General features: G+C 47.5%; 1 protein-coding gene across 5 annotated transcripts in view; it reads left to right on the top strand.

Annotated features, from left to right (window-relative positions):
* The window catches only part of SYN3 (synapsin III), a 545,948-nt gene extending 524,562 nt beyond the window's left edge, over positions 1–21,386 (top strand). For all 5 annotated transcript variants that reach the window (XM_054469879.2, XM_063663289.1, XM_063663290.1 and 2 more), the window contains 5 exons: positions 1,012–1,114; positions 5,895–6,029; positions 6,898–6,985; positions 16,626–16,917; positions 21,114–21,386. In XM_054469879.2, coding sequence (XP_054325854.1) covers positions 1,012–1,114; positions 5,895–6,029; positions 6,898–6,985; positions 16,626–16,917; positions 21,114–21,246 — 751 coding nt within the window. In that variant the 3' untranslated portion in view covers positions 21,247–21,386. The remainder of the gene's footprint in view (positions 1–1,011; positions 1,115–5,894; positions 6,030–6,897; positions 6,986–16,625; positions 16,918–21,113) is intronic.
* Positions 21,387–22,438: the final 1,052 nt, after the last annotated feature.

The raw sequence follows: 22,438 nt of genomic DNA, 5'->3' as shown, positions 1-22,438 counted from the left end.
GAGTCAAGGAGATCGAGGGAATCCTGGTGTTCTTACTGCCTTACTGTGTGAGCTGGACCAGCCACCCTCCCTCTCTGGGCCTCAGTAGGCTTTGGTGGATGAGATGAGGCTCCATTCTAAGAGCATTCCAGTCACAGTCCCTCCTCATCCCAGCACTTATGGCTCAGAGACGCAAAGCAATGTGAGAGTAGGCGTGCCCCGTGTGACCCTGGAGAGTGAAAAGCAAGAACATTGACACAGAGTCCCCTGTGACTCCCAAATCCAGCCCACAGGGGAAGCTAAGTGCAAAGCTGGAACAGTTTCTTCACATACAACCACCCCCTTGTTGCAGGGTCAAAGTCCAGCGCTGAGATCTGTCCCCAGCAAAGCAAACTGGCCTTGCAGACATCAAGTGGCTGGAAAGGGAACAAAAGCAGTAGGTCTAGAGGGCCAGGCCCCCTGGGTGAGGCAGAAGCAGCCTGCCAGTCTCCCCAGCCCACCCGCCCCAGACCCCGGGAAAAATGCACCCTTTGTCCTCCACAGCCTCTCGTCCGGCCAGGGCTGGGACTGGAACGGCAGCCTGGAGGGACTTCTGGAGCCCTTGGAGCAGCTTTCCCAAGGGAAAAGGGACACAGGGGTGGCTGGGTGTCCAGGATGACTCTGGATGGGGGCAGGGCAAGCTCCCCATTACTGCAGAGCCAGCAAGTCCTGGGGTCGGGGGAGACCTCTCCCAACTCTGGTTCCTTCTCTCCCTCACCCTGCGTCTCTCCCCTCCTTCCTAGCTCTCTCGTGTTCTTTCTCTGGGTCTCTCTGTCATGTGTGTCCCTGCCTCTCTGTCTCTGCGTGTTGGATTCCAACTCTCTCTCTGTCTTTCTGTCTCTCTCGCTGCTTCCCTGTCTCTCTCCATCGCCGTCTGGATGTGTGTGTCACTGTCCCTCCCTGCCTGTTTTTCCATGTGAATCCACTTCTCTCCCTCCACCCGCTTCCCCACTTTCCCAGGCCACTTCACTGTCTGTCCATCTGTCCCTGCAGGTACAGGCTGTGGGTGGACAGCTGCTCGGAAATGTTTGGCGGCCTGGACATCTGTGCCGTCAAGGCCGTCCACAGCAAGGATGGCAGAGATTACATCATCGAGGTGAGGGATGAAGCAGGCCGTCCTCCTGGCTGGTCCAGCCTGGCAGGCGTGCCAGGGGGAGGGAATCCCTGCATGGTCTTTGGCACCATCAGCTGTGTCCTGGCTCCAGGACACACGCAACCCAGGCCTCAGTGAGTTGCTTCTGGAGGCTCCTTCCCACCCTCAGAGGCATCGGAAGACTTCATGTCTGGGGACTTGGAACTGAGTCGGGAGACCTCGGGGCCCGAGGTTTAACAACATCCCCAACCCACAGGCCTAAGGGAAGGAAAAGGGCATCTGGTCAAGTGTCAACAAGATACTGTCCCATGGGGCCCCTTCCATTTCCCCAGTGTCCAAGCATGTAAAATGGGCACCCTTCCTTTTCACCATGCAGACAGTCCATCATTTGTTCATTCCAACAAACGTGGCCTTAGGGGGCTCCCATGGGCTAACCATGGGTGTGGCTCTGGGGATACAGCCGTGGACATAATAGACATGGGGTGTGCAGGCTGGCAGGGGAGAGGGTGAGAAACAGTTGCAGAGCATTGAGGATTTGGAAGGGGGATGGAATGGTACAGGGGCATGAATAGAGGGAAAGATGTAGGGAAACAGAATGGTAAGAGAGGGCTCACAGAGGGGCTGTGGGTCCCGGAATCTCTCTCAAGACCCTCCAGCAGCCCATGCCTCTCCCAATCCTATAGCCCTCCCATCCCCGCCGCTTCCTCTCTATGTTTCCCCGTATCCCACTACCCCCCACCTCTCCTCCATGTCTTCCCAGTGTCTCTCACGGTCCCACAGCCCTCCCGTCCCCTCCCCAACTCCTCTTCCCTGTCCCCCCACCCCACGTCCCATGACTCTCCACTGCTTTCCCCTGAAAAGGCCCCTCTGGCCTCAGAGTCCTCCGTAACTTCCCATCTCCACACTCACAGCTCCAGTGCCGCGTCCAGCCCCCTCCTTCCATGGGCGGTGCTGACACAAGGCCAGGACACGTGAGGGAGAGCCCTGCGGCCGTCCCCTCCCTGGGGTGTGGGCGGCTAATGGGAAGCACATGGCTGGGGTGACCACAGGAGCCAGCCGGTCCTCCCGTCCCTCATGTCTGCCTCGCTCCCCAGGGGCCCGCGGCCGAGCAGGACCAGGTGACTCAGTGGGTGGGAGCCCAGTCATGCCAGGAGGGTGTTCACGCCCAGGCCTCGGAGGTAGGAGGAGGGAGTCCAGGATGAACACAGCCCCTCTCTCCTCTCCAGAGAGACCAGGAAGCTCCTGCAGGAAGAGCTGCATCTGTATTAGCAGACCCAGTCCCACTCTGGAGAACAGCTCTCCTCTCAAGGCCCGGAAAGGCCTTCCCTCTGGCTCCCACCACACCTGAAATTCCCCAAGTAGCCCCTACTTGGAAGAGCTATGGAAGGGGCTGGGAAGAGACTCCTTGACCTGTACAGTTGCTCCCTGGAGAAGCCCGTCCCTCGCCTTCCTGGGAGCTTCAGCCCAGAGGTGGGGCAAGAACCCCCAGCACGGCAGCTCCTGAGACCCCACCAGGTCCTCCTGCCTCTGCATCCCCTCACGGGGACCACCAGACATGAACCCAGATTTGGCTCACAAGCACTCATTTGTTTATTCACTGAGCCGCTGCTCCGGGAGCCAGCCCCCAAGCCAGGTGGACACGGTACAACCGCAAACACAAGAGCAGGGGCCCGGTCTCCTAGAGCTCCTGGACTCCCCTGTCCCCCAAAGGCCAGCTCCTCCCTTGCACCAGCAGTCTCTCTGTCCCCTGTGAGCCCCTACCTCTCTGGGTCTCAGCTTTCACTCTTAGGGAAAAAAAAAAAATCTGTGTTCGTAGGCCCAGGCTTCCTGCCTTTAGCCATTCAGAGGGTTGGGGATGAAAGACCTTTCACATTTAAAAAAAAAAAAAAAAAAGTAAAAGTAGTGGGCTCGGGCTTCAAAAAACAAGAAAACAACGTCTCCCAAGAATGTTCCAGAGGAAAAATGAAAGATAGCTTTTCAGATTTTTTTTCCGCGCAGAAACATTGCAGAGTTGTTTCCTTTGCTTTTGAGTTTGGAGTGGGGTCAGCGGAGATGGGAAGCTTGTTACCAGAAATATAAAAGGTGTTTTCCCCCAGTAAGGGAAAGAAAAAAAGGCAGAAGAAGAAACACTGGTTTCTTCAGCCACCTCTGTGGTGAGAACTGAAAATGTGTGTGAAATGTTTTGTGAAGAGGCTCACGGTGAAATACTCAGGGGAAAAGACCCTTGAACTTGTCCTCTCTGACCTTGTCCCGGGAATGACATTGCTCACTGGAAAAATGTTTCCCTGGGGAGACCAGGGTGGCCACTTCCTTTGGCTGTGTGTACCATGGGGATTCCAAAATGAACCTCAGGTTCCTTGCGGTGGTTGTTTTCCACTGCAGGGAATGTAGGAAACAGAGACCAGAATAAATGGGGTGGGTAGGGGCAGGGGCAGAGAGGACAGGCAGGGTGCAGGAAGCCTGTGTACCTTCGCGGCAGACTCCACAGTCAGAGCTCAGCCAGTGGTGACTGAGAGACTGTCCCTGGCTGGGGCGCTGGGATCCAGGAGGCCTCAGTCCCAGGTACAACCTGCGCAGAGCTCAAGACCCTGCTAGAAGCAGTACTCACATTCTTTTTTTATTCTTTTTTTTTTTTTTTTCTTTTTTTGAGACGGGGTCTCGTTCCGTGGCCAGGGGAAAGAGGGAAGAGGAAAGGCCTGTTTTCCGGGGCCTTGGCAAAACCCAGGCAGGAGGGAAACGCGTTCCACAGGGAGCTGGGCTGTTCTCAAAGTGCTTCTATGGGGAGGAGCCTGAGGGATCCTAGTTTCCCCTTCTGCTCTTCTTACAAATAGAGCAACTTGGCTCACTGCAACCTCCGACAGTCCCAGGTTCAAGCAATTCTCCTGCCTCAGCCTCCCGAGTAGCTGGGATTACAGGCACCTGCCACCACGCCCGGCTAATTTTTTTTGTATTTTTAGTAGAGACGGGGTTTCACCGTGTTGGCCAGGATGGTCTCAATCTCCTGACCTCGTGATCCGCCTGCCTCAGCCTCCCAAAGTGCTGGGATTACAGGCGTGAGCCACCGCGCCCAGCCAGTATTCACATTCTTAAGCTAGCTTTTCAGTTTCCTAATCAAAGTGGGTGCTTAAACTCACAGATCCCTACAAGTCTCAGCTGGAAGGGTCTTAGCAGCTGCCCAGATCCCTCAGTTCACTGTTGAGAAAAAAAAAAAAAAGGCCCATAGAGGAAAAGAAACTTGCCCAAGATCACAGAGCAAATCCACAGCAGAAGCCAAGCCTGCAACCCAGGTTCCCTCTTCTCAGTTCCTACTCTGGTGTGCTGTTCCAATGCTTGGTGGGAATTAGCCTGATGCAGTGGGAGGACCATGGGTTGCCAGTGCTGTGTCCTTGACCTTGCCACTTCTTTGACCCTCTGCTTCCTCGTGGTTACAATGAGGATAATAGTACCTGCCTCAAAGAGCTATTCTGAGGTTTATGAGAGATCCTCCACACCCGATGCTTAGAATAGTGCGTAGCACGTAGGAAGTGCCCCATAAAATACGGCGCTTCTTAGTATCCTTATCCTTATGAGCTGGGCTTATCACAAGGGCCTCTTATTCCTCCACTAAACAGGTGTCTGTGGAGGGCACACCTGCTTAGCAGGACACAGGGCCCATTCCTATCCTTGGGGGCTCCCAGTCTGGCGCTGGAGACATAGTAAGCAGGGGGTGACAGTGCTGTGGATAAGCTGTCCAGTGTGAAACCAGGTGAGAACGGCAGGATACAGATGTCAGGTGGCTCGTCAGAGCTTGCACTATCAGAGAGGGCTTCCTGGAGGAAGACCTAGTTAGCTGTTCCGTGTTGGATGAAAGGAGTTGCCAGGTAAGGAGTGGGTAGGGGGATTACATAAGAACCTGGAGGAGAGAGAAAACCTAATATGTCCAGAGCATGGGAACAGGGGAGACAAGACGGTGAGTCTGATGGGGCGGTGTGGGTGAATGCAGGCCGCCGACTCCTGCAGTGGAGCAGAGAGGGTGACGCGGCCAGCTGTTTTGCAGATGCGCCAAGGCCAGACACCCCTTCCAGATCTCCCATAGCTTCCCATGCCCAGAGAATCACGTGGAGCGTTGGCCTGTGTGACCTTGGGCAAGTCCTCTCCCATCTCTGGGCCTCAGTTGCTCTATTTGTAAAAACAGCAGAAGGGGAAACTCGGATCCCTCAGGCTCCTCCCCATAGAAGCTCTTTTAGAACAGCCCAGCTCCCTGTGGAACGCGTTTCCCTCCTGCCTGGGTTTTGCCAGGGCCCCGGAAAACAGGCCTTTCCTCTTCCCTCTTTCCTCTGAACCCTGGGTCAACTCCAGCCCGTGTCATATTTTGGTCATGATCAAGCCCCCACCTTTACTGTTTCGGCTTTGTGGAAAGCAGCCTTGACCTGGGGCCAAAGGAGAGGTGGCCAGCCCCGACTCTGGGAGGGGGCCAGGGTGAGAAAGGAGGGGGCGGAGAGCGGCTCCCCAAAGAAAAGCACAGAAAAGGTCGTCAGAGGCTCCCTGGCCCTTGTCGCATTGCTGTCATCCAGCAAACGTGGGCCGAATTGAACTACATCCAGGGAGTGGTTTAGACTGAACCGAAGGGAACTGGTGTCTCTGCCGGCCAGTCCCAGCTGGAGGTGATTTGCATGGAGGACATCGCCATCTGGTGGTCACTTCTGTCCTGAGCCCTGAGCCCCCACTTCTGGGATTTGATGCCCAACCAACCGCCAGTGTCTCCTGGCATGGGGGTCCCTCAGTTCTCCCTTCCTCCCCACAGGTAATGGACAGCTCAATGCCGCTGATTGGAGAGCATGTGGAAGAGGACAGACAGCTGATGGCCGACCTTGTTGTCTCCAAAATGAGCCAGCTCCTGATGCCAGGAGGCACAGCACCCTCGCCCCTGAGACCTTGGGTAAGACCCTCACGATCAAAGGAGACTTTATAGCCATGAGAAATGCCAGGCTGTCTGGAAATGGGGAGCCCCTGGATCCAAAGGGGATACCCCCAGGAAGAAACCACCTTGGGGAGAAGGAATGGGGGTATGGATGAAGCCCAGACATCGGAAAGAGCTTCCACAGCCTGCCCCAGTGGGTGAATTTAGGAGGCTTTCAGAGGCCCCTTCCCTTCTTCACCATCCTGGGGAGAACAGTCTTGTCTCAATTGGCCTTTGGGCACTGTGGGCAGAGATGATTGACTGCTGTCCCTTCTGTGCCCTCGGTGCTGGGCCTGAGCAGGATGTGTGTGCGTGCGTGTGCGAGAGCATATGGACACACAAGCTCTCTGTGTGCTCCCAGGGAACCAGTCAATGGACGCTATTGTGTCTCCCATTTTCCCCAACCTCGATGAGCTCCCACGTTGCTCCTCTCCTCCACAGTTCCCACCATGGATTACCAGACTGCTCTCCAAAGAACTTGCCAGCTCCCCAGCTTTATGTAAAAGCAAGTCCCCAAACTTCCACCTCCCACCCCAGATTTCCCCACAGAAAGTAATCTATGATAACAGACATCAGAATCATAGTTATTATACTGACGGGGCTGCTGGCTGGGAAGGGGCACGGGGCAGGCTTCATCACGGAGAATGGCCTCTCTTTTGATCTGGGCAGTGGTTACACCGACGTATACACATATAGAACTTCACTACACTGTACACTCCAGAACTGTACACTTTATGTGTACGAGTCTCTTCTCAATGATAAAAAGATCTTCATAAATGCTGCCCTCTCACCCAGGAAGTAAAGGGCTGTGATGATACCAACAGGCTTCTTTTCTCTTCTGCTCTAGGCTCCACAGATTAAATCAGCGAAATCCCCAGGGCAAGCCCAGCTGGGGCCTCAGCTAGGACAGCCCCAGCCACGCCCACCTCCGCAAGGTACGACCCAGGACGAGCCACTGCGAGAAAGCATGCGGTGAGGGTGCTGAAAGGCACCGAGGGATCCACATATGATTCCCACAAGGGGCTCTGGGAAAATGCACCTGAATACTTTATCCACAGAATGAATGAGACTATGGGGTTGGTCAACCTCTTTAAACAGTCAAGAAAGGAGAAGGGAAATAGAAGGTTAATTTATTAAGAACCTAATATGCACCAAGCACTGTGCCAGGGAATGTCCCACCTATTTTCTCACTTTTATTTTCCCAGCCATCCTACAGTGAAAACGTCAGTATTTCCTTTTTTTTTATTTTTATTTTTTATTTTTTATTTTGAGACAGAGTCTTGCTCTGTCACCCAGGCTGGAGTGCAGTGGTGCGATCTCAGCTCACTGCAACCTCCACCTCCCAGGTTCAAGTGATTCTCCTGCCTCAGCCTCCTGAGTAGTTGGAATTACAGGTGCGCACCACCACGCCCAGCTAATTTTTGTAGTATTAGTAGAGATGGGGTTTCACCATGTTGGCCAGGCTGGTCTTGAATTCCTGACCTCAGGTGATCCGCCCACCTTGGCCTCCCAAAGTGCTGGGATTACAGGCGTGAGCCTTTCTAGAGCGAGGTAAAAGTTGAGGCTCTGCCCAAGGAGGCAGAAAATGGTAGATTTACAAGTCTGGCCTTTCAGAACTTTCACACCTAGAAAGTGTTTATTCATAGCAATGAGTGGTGCCTGATGATCGATTTGTGAGTCAACCAGCTAGAGTAAGAAAGATAGAAAAATGGAACATCATCTATAAAACCTTGGCCATTGAAATTCCTCCTCGAATATATTCCAGCATTACTACATTCCACCACTTATTAGAGAATGGACAAACTATTGAAAAAAAAGATGAAAAGCAATCATGGCAATGGCTAACTAACTTTCTCAAAGAATATCAGCTGCTCTGGTATTCCTGCATGCAGGTCTTGAGAGAAATCAGCTGCCCCGTATCCTCTCTCGCAATCCAAACCTCCTGGGCACACTCGCTCTGGCACCAGCATGGAGCTTCAGAGCACCTGTGTACCAAGAAACTAAAGCAGGCAGTCTCACTGCAATCTTTTAAGGATCTTCTTAAAAACATATCAGAGGCCGGGCATGGTGGCTCACGCCTGTAATCCCAGCACTTTGGGAGGCTAGGCGGGCGGATCACGAGGTCAGGAGTTCGAGACCAGCCTGGCCAATATGGTGAAACCCCATCTCTACTAAAAATACAAAAAAAAAAAAAAAAAAAAAAAACTAGCCTGATGTGGTGGTGGTGCATGCCTGTAATCGCAGCTACTCAGGAGGCTGAGGCAGGAGAATCGCTTGAACCCAGGAGGCTGAGGTTGCAGTGAGCCAAGATTGCACCACTGCACTCCAGCCTGGGCAATAGAGGGAGACTCCATCTCAAAAAAATAAAATAAAATAAAATAAATAAATTATATATATATATATCAGAAAGAAGGCATTACTATCATGTTGTGGCCTTCCCAGTCACTATTATTAAAAGCAGCAGATTCATTACTTCCTGAAAAAAAGTCAACGTTGGCCACCAAATGGCTTCCTCTTCCACAGGTCTTAGATAAAATGCCCGATTCATTTTTCTTGTTTGTGTTTCTCTTTCTGGAAAAGCAGAAGATATTTTTAAGAAAAGGGAAATTGTATAATTGTACACAACTGTGTACAGACATATCTCAGAGATATTGCCGGTTCGGTTCAAGACCACCCCGGTATAAAGTAAATATCAGAATAAAGTGAGTCACACAAATTTTTTGGTGCATATAAAAGCTATGTTTACGCTATACTGTAGTCTCCTAAGTGTACAATAGCATTATGTCTGAAAAAAACAAAGTACATACCTTAATTATAAAATACTTTATTACTAACAATCGTCTGAGCCCTAGGTGAATAGTAACCTTTCTGCTGATGGAGGGTCTTGCCTCAATACTGATGGCTACTTACTGATCAGGGTACTGGTTGTTGAAGCAAGGGGTGACTGAGGCAATTTTTTAAAATAAGGCAACATTGAAGTTAGCTGCATGAATTGACTCACCCTTTCACACAAGATTTCTCTGCAGTACGTGATGCTGTGTGACAGCATTTTACCCACAGTAGAACTTCTTTCAAACTTGGAGTCAGCCCTCTCAAAACCTGCTGCTGCTTTATCAACTAAGTTTATGTAATATTCTAAATCCTTTTTTGTCTTTTCATCAATCTTCATAGCATTTTTTGGTTTTTTTTGTTTTGTTTTTTTTTTTTTTTTTTGAGACGGAGTCTCCTCTGTCGCCCAGGCTGGAGTGCAGTGGCGCAATCTCGGCTCACTGCAAACTCCGCTTTCCCGGGTTCATGCCATTCTCCTGCCTCAGCCTCCCTAGTAGATGGGACTACAGGCACCCGTCACCACGCTCAGCTAATTTTTTGTATTTTTAGTAGAGACGGGGTTTCACCGTGTTAGCCAGGATGGTCTCGATCTCCTGACCTCGTGATCCGCCCGCCTCGCCTCCCAAAGTGCTGGGATTACAGGCATGAGCCACCACGCCCGGCCCCTTCATAGTATCTTCATCACGAATAGATTACATCTCAAGAAATCACTTTATTAGCTTATCCATAAGAAGCAGCTCCTCATCAATTCAAGTTTTATCATGAGGCTGCAGTAATTCCGTCACATCTTCAGGCTTCACTTCTCATTTCAGTTCTCTTGCTATTTCCACCACATCTTCACTTGTTTCCTCCATTGAAGTTTTGAACCCCTCACAGTCATCCATAAGGATGGGAATCAACTTCCAAACTCCTGTTAATGTTGCTATTTTGATCTCCTCCTATGAATCCCAAATATTATTAATGGCATCTAGAAAGGTAAATCATTTCCAGAAGGTTTTCAATTTCCTTTGCCAAGATCCATCGGAGGAATCACTGTCTACGGCAACTATAGCTTTATGAAATTTTTTTTTTTTTTTTTTTTTTTGAGACAGAGTCTCGCTCTATAGCCCAAGCTGGAGTTCAGTGGCACAATCTTGGCTCACCGCAAGCTCCACCTCCCAGGTCCTGGTTCAAGCAGTTCTCCTGCCTCAGCGTCTCAAGTAGCTGGGATTACAGGCACGTGCCACCATGCCCAGCTAATTTTTGTATTTTTAGTAGAGACGGAGTTTCACCATGTTGACCAGGCTGGTCTTGAACTCCTTACCTTGTGATCCACCCACCTCAGCCTCCCAAAGTGCTGGGATTACAGGCATGAGCCACTGCTCCTGGCCAAAATGTATTTTTAAAATAATAAGACCTCAGATTTTAAATTACTCCTTGATCCATGAACTAAAAGACATGATATGTATTAAAAGACATGAAAACAAAATTATCTTGTACATCTCCATCAGAACTATTGTGTGGATAGATGCATTGTCAATAAGCAGTAATATTTTGAAAAGAATCTTTTTTCTGAACACTAGGTCTCAACAGTAGGCTTAAAATATTCAGTAAACCATATTGTAAATACTATGCTGTTATCCAGGCTTTGTTTTTCCATTTACACAGCACAGGCAGAGGAGATTTAGCATCATTCTTAAGGGCCCTGGGATTTCCAGAATGGTTAATGAGCACTGGCTTCAACTTTAAGTCACCGGCTGCACTAGCCCCAACAAGAGAGTCAGCCTATCCTTTGAAGCTTTGAAGCCAGGCATTGACTTCTCTTCTTTAGCTATGAAAGCCCTAGATAGTATCTTCTTCTAATAGAAGGCTGTTCCATCAACACTGAAAATCTGTTGTTTAGCACAGCCACCTTCATCAATGATCTAAGCTAGATCTTCTGGATAACTTGCTGCAGCTTCTTCGTCAGCACTTGCAGCTTCACCTTGCAGTTTTTGTTATGGAGATAGCTGCTTTCCTTAGACCTCACCAGCCAACCTCTGCTAGCTTCCAACTTTTCTTCTTTAGCTTTCTCACCTCTCTCAGCCTTCATAGGATTGAAAGTAGTTAGGGCCTTGCTCTGGATTAGGCTTTGGCTTAAGGCAATGTTGTGTCTGGTTTGATCTTCTTTCCAGACCACTCAAATTTTTCCATATCGGCAATGAGGCTGTTTTGATTTCTTATCATTTGTGTGTTCACTGGAGTGGCACTTTTAATTTCCTTCAAGAACTTTTCCTTCACATTCACAACTTAGCTAACTTTTTGGTGCAAGAGGCCTAGTTTTCAGCTTGTCTTGGATTTCAACATGCCCTCCTCACTACGCTTAATCATTTCTAGTTTTTTATTTAAAAGTAAGAGATGTGTGACTTTCCCTTTCACTTGAATATTTAGAGGCCATTGTTGGGTTCTTAATTGGTCCAATTTCAATATTGTTGTGTCTAGGGGAAAGGGAGGCCCAAGGACAGGAAGAGAGATAGGGAAATGGCTGGTAAATGGGGCAGCGAGAACACACATATTTATCAAGTAAGTTCACTGTCTTTTTTTTTGTTTTTTTTTTTTTGAGATGGAGTCTAGCTCTTTTGCCCAGGCTGGAGTACAATTGCGCAATCTCGGCTCACTGCAACCTCTGCCTCCTGGGCTCAAGCGATTCTCCTGCCTCAGCCTCCCGGGTAGCTGGGACTACAGGTGCATGCCACCACGCCCAGCTAATTTTTTTGTATTTTCAGTAGAGATGGGATTTCACTGTGTTGGCCACGATGGTCTTGATCTCCTGACCTTGTGATCCGCCTGCCTTGGCTTCCCAAAGTGCTGGGATTACAGGCATGAGCCACCACGCCCAGCCAGTTCACTGTCTTATATGGGTGTGGTTCATGGCACCCAAAAACAATTATTAATACAATAGTAGTATCCAAGATCACTGATTACGGATCACCATAACAGATATAATAATAATTTAAAAGTTTGAAATTTGTGACAGTTGTCAAATGTGAGGCACAGACACCACGTGAGTACATGCTGTTGGAAGGATGGCATTGACAGACTTGCTCAACGCAACGTCGCCACAACCCTCCAATTTAGAAAAAACACGGTATCTGCCAATTGAAATAAAATGGACCACAATAAAGCAAGGTATGCCTGTATAAATACACATTAGTATTCTCCTTCAGGCAGATCTAGTGTGTTTGAATCCAGTTCCGTGTCTCACTGCCTTTGCAGTGTTAGGCAAGTCATATTACTTCTCAGGGCCTCAGTTTCCTCAGTGTAAAGGAGGAAATAACAGCTTCCATGTTTAAGGATAGGGTGCTTGTCCACGAGATAAATGCAGGTGAAGCAATTAGCAAGGCATCAGACACACAGTGCTTAGAAGGTGTTAGTTCTTACTACTAATAATTTACTATTAATAACTATTACATAATGCTTACTATTAATAACATGTGTCTTATACATATTGCTTTTCATGTTTATTATTAATAATCCTTATAACTAATGCAGTGCCCCGTTACCCAGCAAGAATTCTATAGTAATAAGCGTTCCTAAACTACATATTCGTCACTCTACCAGGCTCCTGGCTGTGCCTCTGCCCCACACCCTCCTTTCCCCTCTGCCCTGGGACCTACTTTTTAAAAGCACATTTGAACAGAGCCATTTTGAAACAGAGAGCTACTGTATTCTGATTTCCTCTCTGGCCCAGAGTAAAACATGCTTGATAAAGAGATATTATTTTAAGGGAAATGAGGCTAAACACACTTTTAGTGAGTTGAAAAACAATCAATTTAAAACCAATTAAGGTAATTAAAGAAAATGTCCAGTGAATTAACGCTCAGATTAAAAATAACAAGGCTAATTAAAAACAACGCTTTCATTGAGTTCCCCAATTAACAAATCACATTATTATTTTGAACTTGCTGTTCATTTCAACTCAGTAAAAGTGAAATTTTCTTTTAATAAGCTTCATTTCTGTGCTTAGGCAAATACTTTCTATATGTAAGTTAATATTTTGTGTATGTGTTCGTATAAAAAATACTAAATTGTTTGCTTTGCCAAGAAGCCGAAAGAAATAACTAGGGCAGTGGTAGTGGTTAGCACTCTGGTCTCTGAATCCAGTAACTAGGGTGTCTCTCTTGATAAATCCCAGGTGTATGACAGGGACTCAACAAAGAGTTACTGAATTAATGAATGGGTATCCAGATTTTCTAAGATATCAACCTGGGAAGGGGGGCGAGTCAGGAGAAACTGAAGATAAAAGTAGAAAACAAATGTTTTATTTGAACTGCGGTGGGTTTAGAAACCCAAAAGTAACCAGCATTTAAAAATCAGGAGGTGAGCTGGGCGCGGTGACTCACCCTTGTAATCCTAGCACTTTGGGAGGCTGAGGTGGGCGAATCACAAGGTCAGGAGTTCGAGACCAGCGTGGCCAACATGGTGAAACCTTGTCTCTACTAAAAATACAAAAAATTAGCTGGGCGTGGTGGCGGGCGCCTGTAATCCCAGCTATTTGAAAGGCTGAGGCAGGAGAATCTCTTAAACCTGGGAGACAGAGGAGGTTGCAGTGAGCCGAGATCGCGCCACTGCACTCCAGCCTGGATAATAGTGGGAGACTCCGTCTCCAAAAAAAAAAAAAAAAATCAAGAGGTGTTGCTTAAACATCTAGATTTCCAGCATCTCTTGATAGCACAGAAGCTCTAGAAACAATGGGCCTGTGTTTCCATACAGCAACTGTCCCTGGCGTTACTAACAGCGGCTCCCTTGATCAGAGCAAGGGCTCCTAGGAGCTCCTGCGTTTGCCTCCAGCCCTACTCCTCACTTCCATAGTGACAGGGAGGGGCAATTTCTATGTTCTTTATGCTTGCACCTCTTTAGAGAAATAGTTCTCTGGACTGTTTGTATCTCAAGTGGGAAAATTTTTGAAAGCCACATTACTTTTTTTATATTTGCCTGCTTTATTTATTTACATACCTGGTTGGTCCTAGAGGTGTTTGAGATAAATGTGACCTCCCATCTACTCGCATATACAATCATGAAAGAGGTAATGAATCAAAGCCACGTGATACAATCAGATGCTAAACTGGTGCTGCAATTTAATCCAATTTAGTGTTCCACAAGCTCACAAAAATGTTCAGATCGGAAGGGATGTTTGATGTACAGTCCAATGACCTTATTTTACAAACAAGGGCCCAGAAGCCCAGAGAAGGGGAGTGACTTACCCACGGTCACACAGCGAGTTAATGGCAAGGCTTGAGTCAGGACCTGAGGCTCCTGGTGCCAATGTGGAGTCAGGGCCACCAGACTCCACAGGTCATGGAGGTTATACAGGTGGCATGTCCTCTAAAAATGTGCTCAGCTGACATGACATTTGATAAGGGAGTCCTTGCCCCTTTGGCATCTGGCTCAGAGCTGCTTCAGCTGAAGGAAGCTGCCTTTTCTTAATTAGCAATAAAGATGTTATGAGGACTCAGGGGAGCCTGCGTGGTGTAGTTTTCATAAAGGAAAAAGAAATAAAAGAGGGTTTTTGAGTCAAAGAGATCTAGGTTTGAATCTCGGCTTGTCCCCTTATTCGTAGTGACATCTTAAGCAAGTCACAATATATCTGGGTCTCACTTTCTCTGTAAAAATAGGGCCAAGCACAGTGGCTCACACCTGTAATCCCAGCACTTTGGGAGGCCAGTGTGGGAGAATTACTTGAGGCCAGGAGTTCAAGACCAGCCTGGGCAACATAGTGACACCCCATCTCTACAAAAAAAAGAAAGAAAGAAAGAAAGAAAAAGTGGTGTTGGGCCTGTAGTCCCAGCTACTCTAGAGACTGAGGCAGGAGGGTGGCTTCAGCCCAGGGGTTCACTGCTGCTGTGTGACCGTGCTGCTGCACTCCACCCTGGGTGACAGAGACCCCATCTCTTTTATTAAAAATTATATATATACATACATACCTATACACACACACACACATACTATTAAAATTATGTTCACCTATTTCTTTTTACTTTTTAAAATGTGCCTACTAGAAAATGTACAATTATACACATGGCTCTCTCTAGAGTTCCAGGGACAGCACTCCCATGGCTGGGGGTAGTGGATGAAAATAATGCCTAACCCACAGAGCTGTTGTGAGGCTGCCCAGTCCAAAACTGGTGACATCATAGGTGCTCAGTAGAAGCCCCATTGTTAGAGAGTCACAGAGACGGGTTCCAGCACCTTTTAGTTTTCAGTCTCCTAACGTGCCTACAGTGCTCTCAAAAACACGTGGCAAGAATAACCCCACTCTCCCAGCAGCTTCATGTTGTAGGGAGAAGAGACCAGCAGGCAGCCAGTCGGCTTTGGCAAAATGCAGTTCACCATCAACAGCCCTGACACCCAGAATTTGAGGGTGAGGAGAGTGCACCTTGATTGTTGGGGGCCTTGGAATTCTACTCAAAGTCATTTCTGGGTGGCTACAATATCCCCAAGCTTAGATGCCTCTTGGCTTGCTTGTGAAAGCCTGTGTGCCCTGTACGGTGAGAGGGAGAAACCAAGATTCTCTGAGCTTTCTGTGGCTCCTCTTCCAACTGGGAAACCTTAATAAGACTCAGTCTCCACCTCTATGTGGTGAGAAGAATGGTATCTTCCCTACTGACCTCTCTAGGTCAAGTGATATGTTGCGTTTGAAAGTTCTTGGAAAAGTTTAGAGAGCAACTCAGAAAGTAAGAGTTAATTCTTGTCATTGTTTCCAAAGAAATACATCTTCAGTGTGGAAAATACCCGTGAGAGAAAAAAAAAGAGAGAGAATTAAAATCCTTCATAATCTCACCACTTTTGTAATGATTATTTAGTGTCTCATTACTCAACGTAGGATAAGCTGGGAACCCGTTAGAAATGCAGAATCGCAGATCCTGCCTATATTAGTTTTCTCAGGCTGCCCTGATAACAAAATGCCATAGACTGGGGGGGGCCTTAAACAACAGACGTTTTTTTCACAATTCTGGAGGCTGCAGGTACAAGATCAAGGTGCTAGCAGGGTTGGTTTCTGGTACAGCTTCTCTCCTTGGCCTGCAGATGGCAGCCTTCTTTGTTTATCCTCGTGTATCCTTTCCTCTGTGCCCGGGTACATGACACTCCTGATATTTCTTTCTCCTCTTATAAGGACACCAGGCCTATCAGATTAGGGCCCGACCCTATCACCTCATTTAACTTTAATTACCTCTTTAAAGATCCTATCTCCAAACAGAATTGCATTGAGGGTTAGGGTTAAGGTTTCAACATATGAATTGGGACAGGGTGAACACAATTCAGTCCGTAACGCAGCCCAAGACTCGCTCTATCAGAATCTTTATTTTGACCAGATCCCCAGTGATTCACATGCACATTAAAGTCTGAGGCACACTGGTTTAGTGTACAATCTTCCAGTCTTGCTTTTTTATATATGTTTTTACATATGTGCCAAAATAAAACCATATGTACTGTATTCTAAGCTATTTTGTTCAGCAGTATAATATTTAGCATATGTTATCAACAGTATCCTATGTCATTTAATATTACTCAGCCACATCCTATGTGATGCCCACAGCATATTCCATTATACAGATGTATCTTAATTTCCTAATTACTTCCTTATGGTTAGGTATTTATATGGTTTTCAATTTTTCAGCGTTACAAGAAACACTGTAATGAACATCCTTGAAGCAACATTATTTGTGTACAACCATATCTATCCTAAGAAAAAAATTGAACTGAACCTTTTTTTTTCTGGCCCTTTAGGAGGCCCTCGCCAAGCTCAGTCTCCTCAGCCCCAGAGATCTGGAAGCCCCTCCCAACAGAGGCTCTCCCCACAAGGCCAGCAGCCCCTGAGCCCCCAGTCCGGATCTCCACAGCAGCAAAGGTCACCAGGCTCTCCGCAGCTATCCCGGGCATCCAGTGGCAGCTCCCCAAACCAGGCCTCCAAGCCAGGTGCCACCCTCACCTCACAGCCCCGGCCCCCTGTGCAGGGCCGTAGCACCTCCCAGCAGGGTGAAGAGTCCAAGAAGCCAGCACCACCCCATCCACATCTCAAGTAAGTGCTTTGGGAATTGGAAAAGGTATAGGATAGAGCTGGGGTGTAGGCAGAGCTTGGCTGATTCAGGGTTAGGGACTTGGAGACAAAGGAAGACCCAACGAGGCCTTGCCTAGACTTCAAATAGGTAAAAACAGGACTAGAGGATGGAATTTGCTGGGGAGGCCCAACAAGGTGAGAGTATAGATTAGACACCACTGTGACCCTCCATGTATACACATATCAGTTATTTTTTGCTGCATAACAAACCACCCCAAAACTTAGTGGCTGAAGAAAACAGTCATTTTCTTTGTTCATAATTTTTTGGTTCAGCTGTTTGTTCTGAGTTTAGCTCAGCTGGGAGGTTCTTCTGCTGGTGTCTCCTATAGAGTTACAGAATAAAACATAGGATACCCAGTTAGATTTACATTTCAGATAAAAAGCAGATGATTGTGAGTATAAGTGTGCCCCAAACATTGCATGGAATATACTTACACTAAAAAAAAATCTTAGCTTTTTATCTGAAATGCACATTTATCTGCACATTTTTATTCGCTAAATCTGGCAACCCTACTTTCCTGGGATCACTCATACGACTGCAGTCATCTGGCAGCTTCACTGAGGCTGGATGGTCCAAGAAGGCCTCACACACACATGTGGTTGTTGGTGCTAGCTGTCAGCTGGGCCTCTTTCTCTCCATGGGGTCTCATCCTCCCCAAGGCTAAGACGAGCTTTCTCACATGGTAGAACTGCTTTTAAAAAGGGAGAAAGTACAAGCTGCAAGGCCTCTTCAGGCCCAGCCTTTGGAGTTATGAAGTGTTATTTTATCACATGCTTTTAGTCAAAGCAAGTCACAGGGCCAAACCCACATTCAAGAGGTAGGAAATAAATTTTTGGTGGGAGGAGCCATGAAGTCACATCTCAAAAGGGCAGGCTACAGGGACAAGAGGAATCATTGCAGTCATTTTTGTAAGCCATCCATCACAATACACATACACATCCTGTTTCCTCTGAGGCCCATCTCTTGATTTGTCCTAAAGAGAGGTCCCAAGTAACTGATCTTTGGAAGCTCTGCCGTCCTTCAAGGCCAAATGTTGATCATCACAGTTCACAGCTAACAGCTATTGTCCACTTACTATGTGCCAAGCACTTTACTTACTTGGGTTTTTTTTAAGGTCTCACAAGCTTAGGAGTTCATAACTATTTCTTATCCCCATTGTACAGATGAGTAAGCAAAGAAAGATTAAATAACTTGCCAAAGTTTCCAGTTAATAACTAGAAGAGCTGGGATTAAACCCAGGACATCCAGTCCAGGGATCATGCTAACAACTATTTTTTTAATAGGTAATATATTCACATGGTTCAAAGATCTAAAAGATATCAGTCCAGGTGTGGTGGCTCAGGCCTGTAATCCCAACACTTTGGGAGGCCAAGGTGGGTGGATCACCTGAGGTCAGGGGTTTGAGACCAGTCTGGCCAACATGGCGAAACCCCATCTCTACTAAAAATACAAAAATTAGCTGGGCGTGGTGGTGCGTGCCTGTAGTCCCAGCTACTCAGGAGGCTGAGGTAGGAGAATCGCTTGAACCTGGGAGGCGGAGGTTGCAGTGAGCTGAGATCGCACCACTGCACTCCAGCCTGGGCAACAAAGTGAGACTCCATCTCAAAAAATAAATAAATAAATAAATAAAGATATCAAAGATGTATGTTGAAAAGCCTCGTTCCCACCCCATTCTCATCCAATGCTTTGCTGCTCCCATCCCCAGAAATGACTTTTGTTAGTTCCCATGTGTCCTTTCAGTGCTTCCTTATGCAAATAAAAAATATTTGCATAAATAAATAATAAAAATGTTCAGATCCTCGCCCTCATTTTCTTACACACACAGGAGTATTCACTATCCACACCATTCTGCTCACTGCTTTTCATGTTTAATAATAAATCCTGGGCTGGGTGTAGTGGCTCACACCTATAATCCCAACACTTTGGGAGGTTGAGGGGGGCGGATCACAAGGTCAGGAGATCGAGACCATCCTGGCTAACACGGTGAAACCCCATCTCTCCTAAAAATACAAAAAATTAGCCAGGCGTGGCGGTGTGTGCCTGTAGTCCCAGCTGCTGGGGAGGCTGAGGCAGGAGAATGGCGTGAACCCAGGAGGCGGAGCTTGCAGTGAGCTGAGATCGTGCCACTGCACTCCAGCCTGGGTGACAGAGCAAGACTCCGTCTCAAAAAAAAAAAAAAAAATCCTGGAGCACCCAGTTCCTTGGAATTTTATTTTTTATGGCTGTGTAGTATTCCGCTGTACCATTGTACTATAATTTATCTAACTAATCCACCACAAATAGAAACTTGGTTTGATCTTACAAATAATGCTGCAATTAATAAATCTGAACACATACTTTCATAGTTGCAAGACTCACTCTAGAGAAAATAACCTGACATGATGTTGTTGGATCAAAGGATAAATGTATTTTTAGTTAGACAGACACTAGCAAATGGCCCTCCTGGCAATAAGGAATAGCAGTTGACAGCACAGACTCTAGAGTCAGACTGCCTGGCTCCTAGCTCCACCACTTAAAAACTACACGACCTCAGATAAGTTGCCTAACCTCACTATGCTTCAATTTCCTCACACGCGGAATGGGGACAACAACTACACAGCGTTATTATAAGGATTGCAATGAGTTTATGCACAGTTGGTGCTTAGAATGCTGCTGCCACTACAGAGGCTTATCTGCATACAGCCTGTCACCACATAAGATCAGCCAACTAATCACAGGACAGACAAGGGCTCTGGGCCTTAAACCAGGTTTGGTCACTGACCTTACAGTGTTCTAGCTAAAAACACGTAAATTTCCTGACTTACTGCTTTAAAGAACTTGGTTCAATTCCAAGTCAGCAGGTATTTACCGAATTTACCTACTCTGTGCCTTGTTCTAGATAAGACTCTCTGAGGGTTAATAAGCAAGGAGTAAAAGACAGTCCCTGCGTTGAAGTCTCCAGTTTTTTGTTTTGTTTTGTTTTTTGAGACGGAGTCTTGCTGTCACCCAGGCTGGAGTGCAGTGGTGCCATCTCGGCTCACTGCAACCTCTGCCTCCCGGGTTCACGCCATTCTCCTGCCTCAGCCTCCCGCGTAGCTGGGATTACAGGTGCCCGCCACCTCACCCGGCTAACTTTTTTGTATTTTTAGTAGAGATGGGGTTTCACCGTGTTAGCCAGGATGGTCTCGATCTCCTGACCTCGTGATCCACCTGCCTCGGCCTCCCAAAGTGCTGGGATTACAGGCGTGAGCCACCGCGCCCGGCCTGAAGTCCCCAGTTTTTAATGTGACGACAGCATCACATGCAGAGCTCTTCAACTTTTGACACATTTACATAATCTCTTCCTATGTCTGTTGCCTCCCCTCCTATGACTGACTGTGAGCCTCCCGAGGCAGGGCCTGAATCATATTCATCTTACACCCCTGTCCCCTAGCACGGGGGAAGTGCTCAGCAAGCAGTTGCTACAGGCTGGCATTTGGGAAGCACTCAGAATGGCATCTGCCATTCAAAAAGTTGGCACTAAAAGAATTCCAAAAGCGGGTGGGAGACAGAATTGGCCATAAAGACATTGGAGAAGAGATGGGAATTGAAGTCCAGAATGTCAGAGCTGGAAGAGGCCTGAGGGTCAGCAGGACGAACCCTTCGCTCTACAGATGAGGCAAAAGAAGCCCTGAGAAGGTAAGTTCCTTGCCCAAGGCCACAGACATCAAAGAGCAGAGAAGGTTCTAGAATACAGGCCTCCTGATACCTAAACGGTGCTGGAAATAACTGTAACCTGATGTTGATACAGCACATTGCAGTTTACAAAGTGGGTTTGTACCCATAGGCAGGAGAGCAGCCAAGCTACTCTTCAGCAATGCCTGCTGCCTCAACAGTCTGGTATAATGGAAAGAATGTGGCCTCTGGGTGCTCCCCCATTACTTGCTGTGAGGACCTGAGCAAGTTACTTGACTGTGAACCCCTATTTCTGGACCTAAGAAATGAGGAAAATAACCACCTTGCAGATTATGTGTGTAATGTACCTAACATCATGTAAGCATTGGAATGCCTGGTTTCTGTCTTCATAACCTTATGATGATTGGGGTAGCCCCATCTGGCTTATAGGCAAGCCCCCAAGACCTATTTCTTTGATAGTCTTCGCCTTGTCTTCCTCAACCCCCTTGCCTTTCTGTTTCAGCAAATCTCAGTCCCTGACTAACAGCCTCAGCACATCCGACACCTCCCAGCGTGGGACCCCAAGTGAAGACGAGGCCAAGGCCGAAACCATCCGCAACCTGAGGAAGTCTTTTGCCAGCCTGTTCTCTGACTAACGCCATCCAGGCTGGGAGGGGAAGAGTGCTCTGCTACACTCGTCCCCCTCCTGCCTCATCTTCCTTCTCAGCCTTGGTTCCTGATGGGAACAGAATGGAGGGCCTGAGAACATACTTTCTAAATGCCTTTGACCCAGGAACCGATTATCTATATTTGTTCCCATTTTCCTTTACCGTGACATTCCAGCATTGTCTGACTGAGAGGTGGGCCTTTGAGAGCCTCCAGGTTCCTCAAAATAGGCCTGAGTGATGGGCATCACACCCTCTGCCTACATGCCTGCTTCCGTGCCAGATAACCAAGTGAGATGTCTGCGAGTGGCTAGTTTTCACATTCTTACTAGTGTTTGGCTCACCTTTGGGCAAATGCCCCCTCTAGGCCTTGCCCACCTCCATCAAATGCAGACACTGTAGTCAGACCTCAGCAATATAGGAGGCAATAATCTTTTAACAGTGTTTTGCAAACAAAAAGAGAAAATCCCAGCCAGGGGAACTCGCCACCTGCCCACGCTAGTTCCATCCACGCTCAAGACCTGCCCTTAGACCAGGCAGGCAAAGGCCCCCATCACACTCAGCCACTAGTGGGGTCCTGAGGCCAGGAAAGAAACCAGACCCTGTATGACAAGTGGGGTCTTTGAGAACACAACAGAAACAGGGGGGCCCTTGTAATGCCACTCATACTCAGAGCATTATTCTTATTTGGACAGCCAAGGGCAGATCACAGGTTATTGTAGGAATAAAGACTAGTTTACAAAGGAGAAGGAGGCCCTGGATTTCCCAAGGAAAGGGTCAGGTTAGGGCTCCTGTACCCATTCTGTCACACCACTGTTTGATCTCTCTGGTGTCCCACCAGGAATGCCGTTTCCTTTTTATGGATCTGTTGAGAACCAGAGAGAATCAACAGATCAATGACATAGGATCCGAAGTGCAATGATAGTCACTTCTAATTTGGCATTTCACAAACTCTGTACAGCAAGGTATTGGTAGGTTACTCAATTTCAAAAGGGCCCCATGGTCAAATATATTTAGGAACCACTGTTTGTACTTCTTTTTTGGAGATGCATTGTATATAATATATGTCAAAGGCTTTCAGAATTCCTGCAGGAAAGAAATCAGCTTTGTTAAATACAAACTGATTTGACTCAACAAGTTACTTGCAGAGCTGGAAAAAGTAGTCTAACTCCCTTCCCAGTGC

This window comes from Pongo pygmaeus, chromosome 23 (assembly GCF_028885625.2).
Source record: "Pongo pygmaeus isolate AG05252 chromosome 23, NHGRI_mPonPyg2-v2.0_pri, whole genome shotgun sequence".
NCBI lineage: Eukaryota > Metazoa > Chordata > Mammalia > Primates > Hominidae > Pongo > Pongo pygmaeus.
Note: the sequence above shows the minus strand (reverse complement) of the source record. Positions and strands in the feature narration are given on the sequence as shown.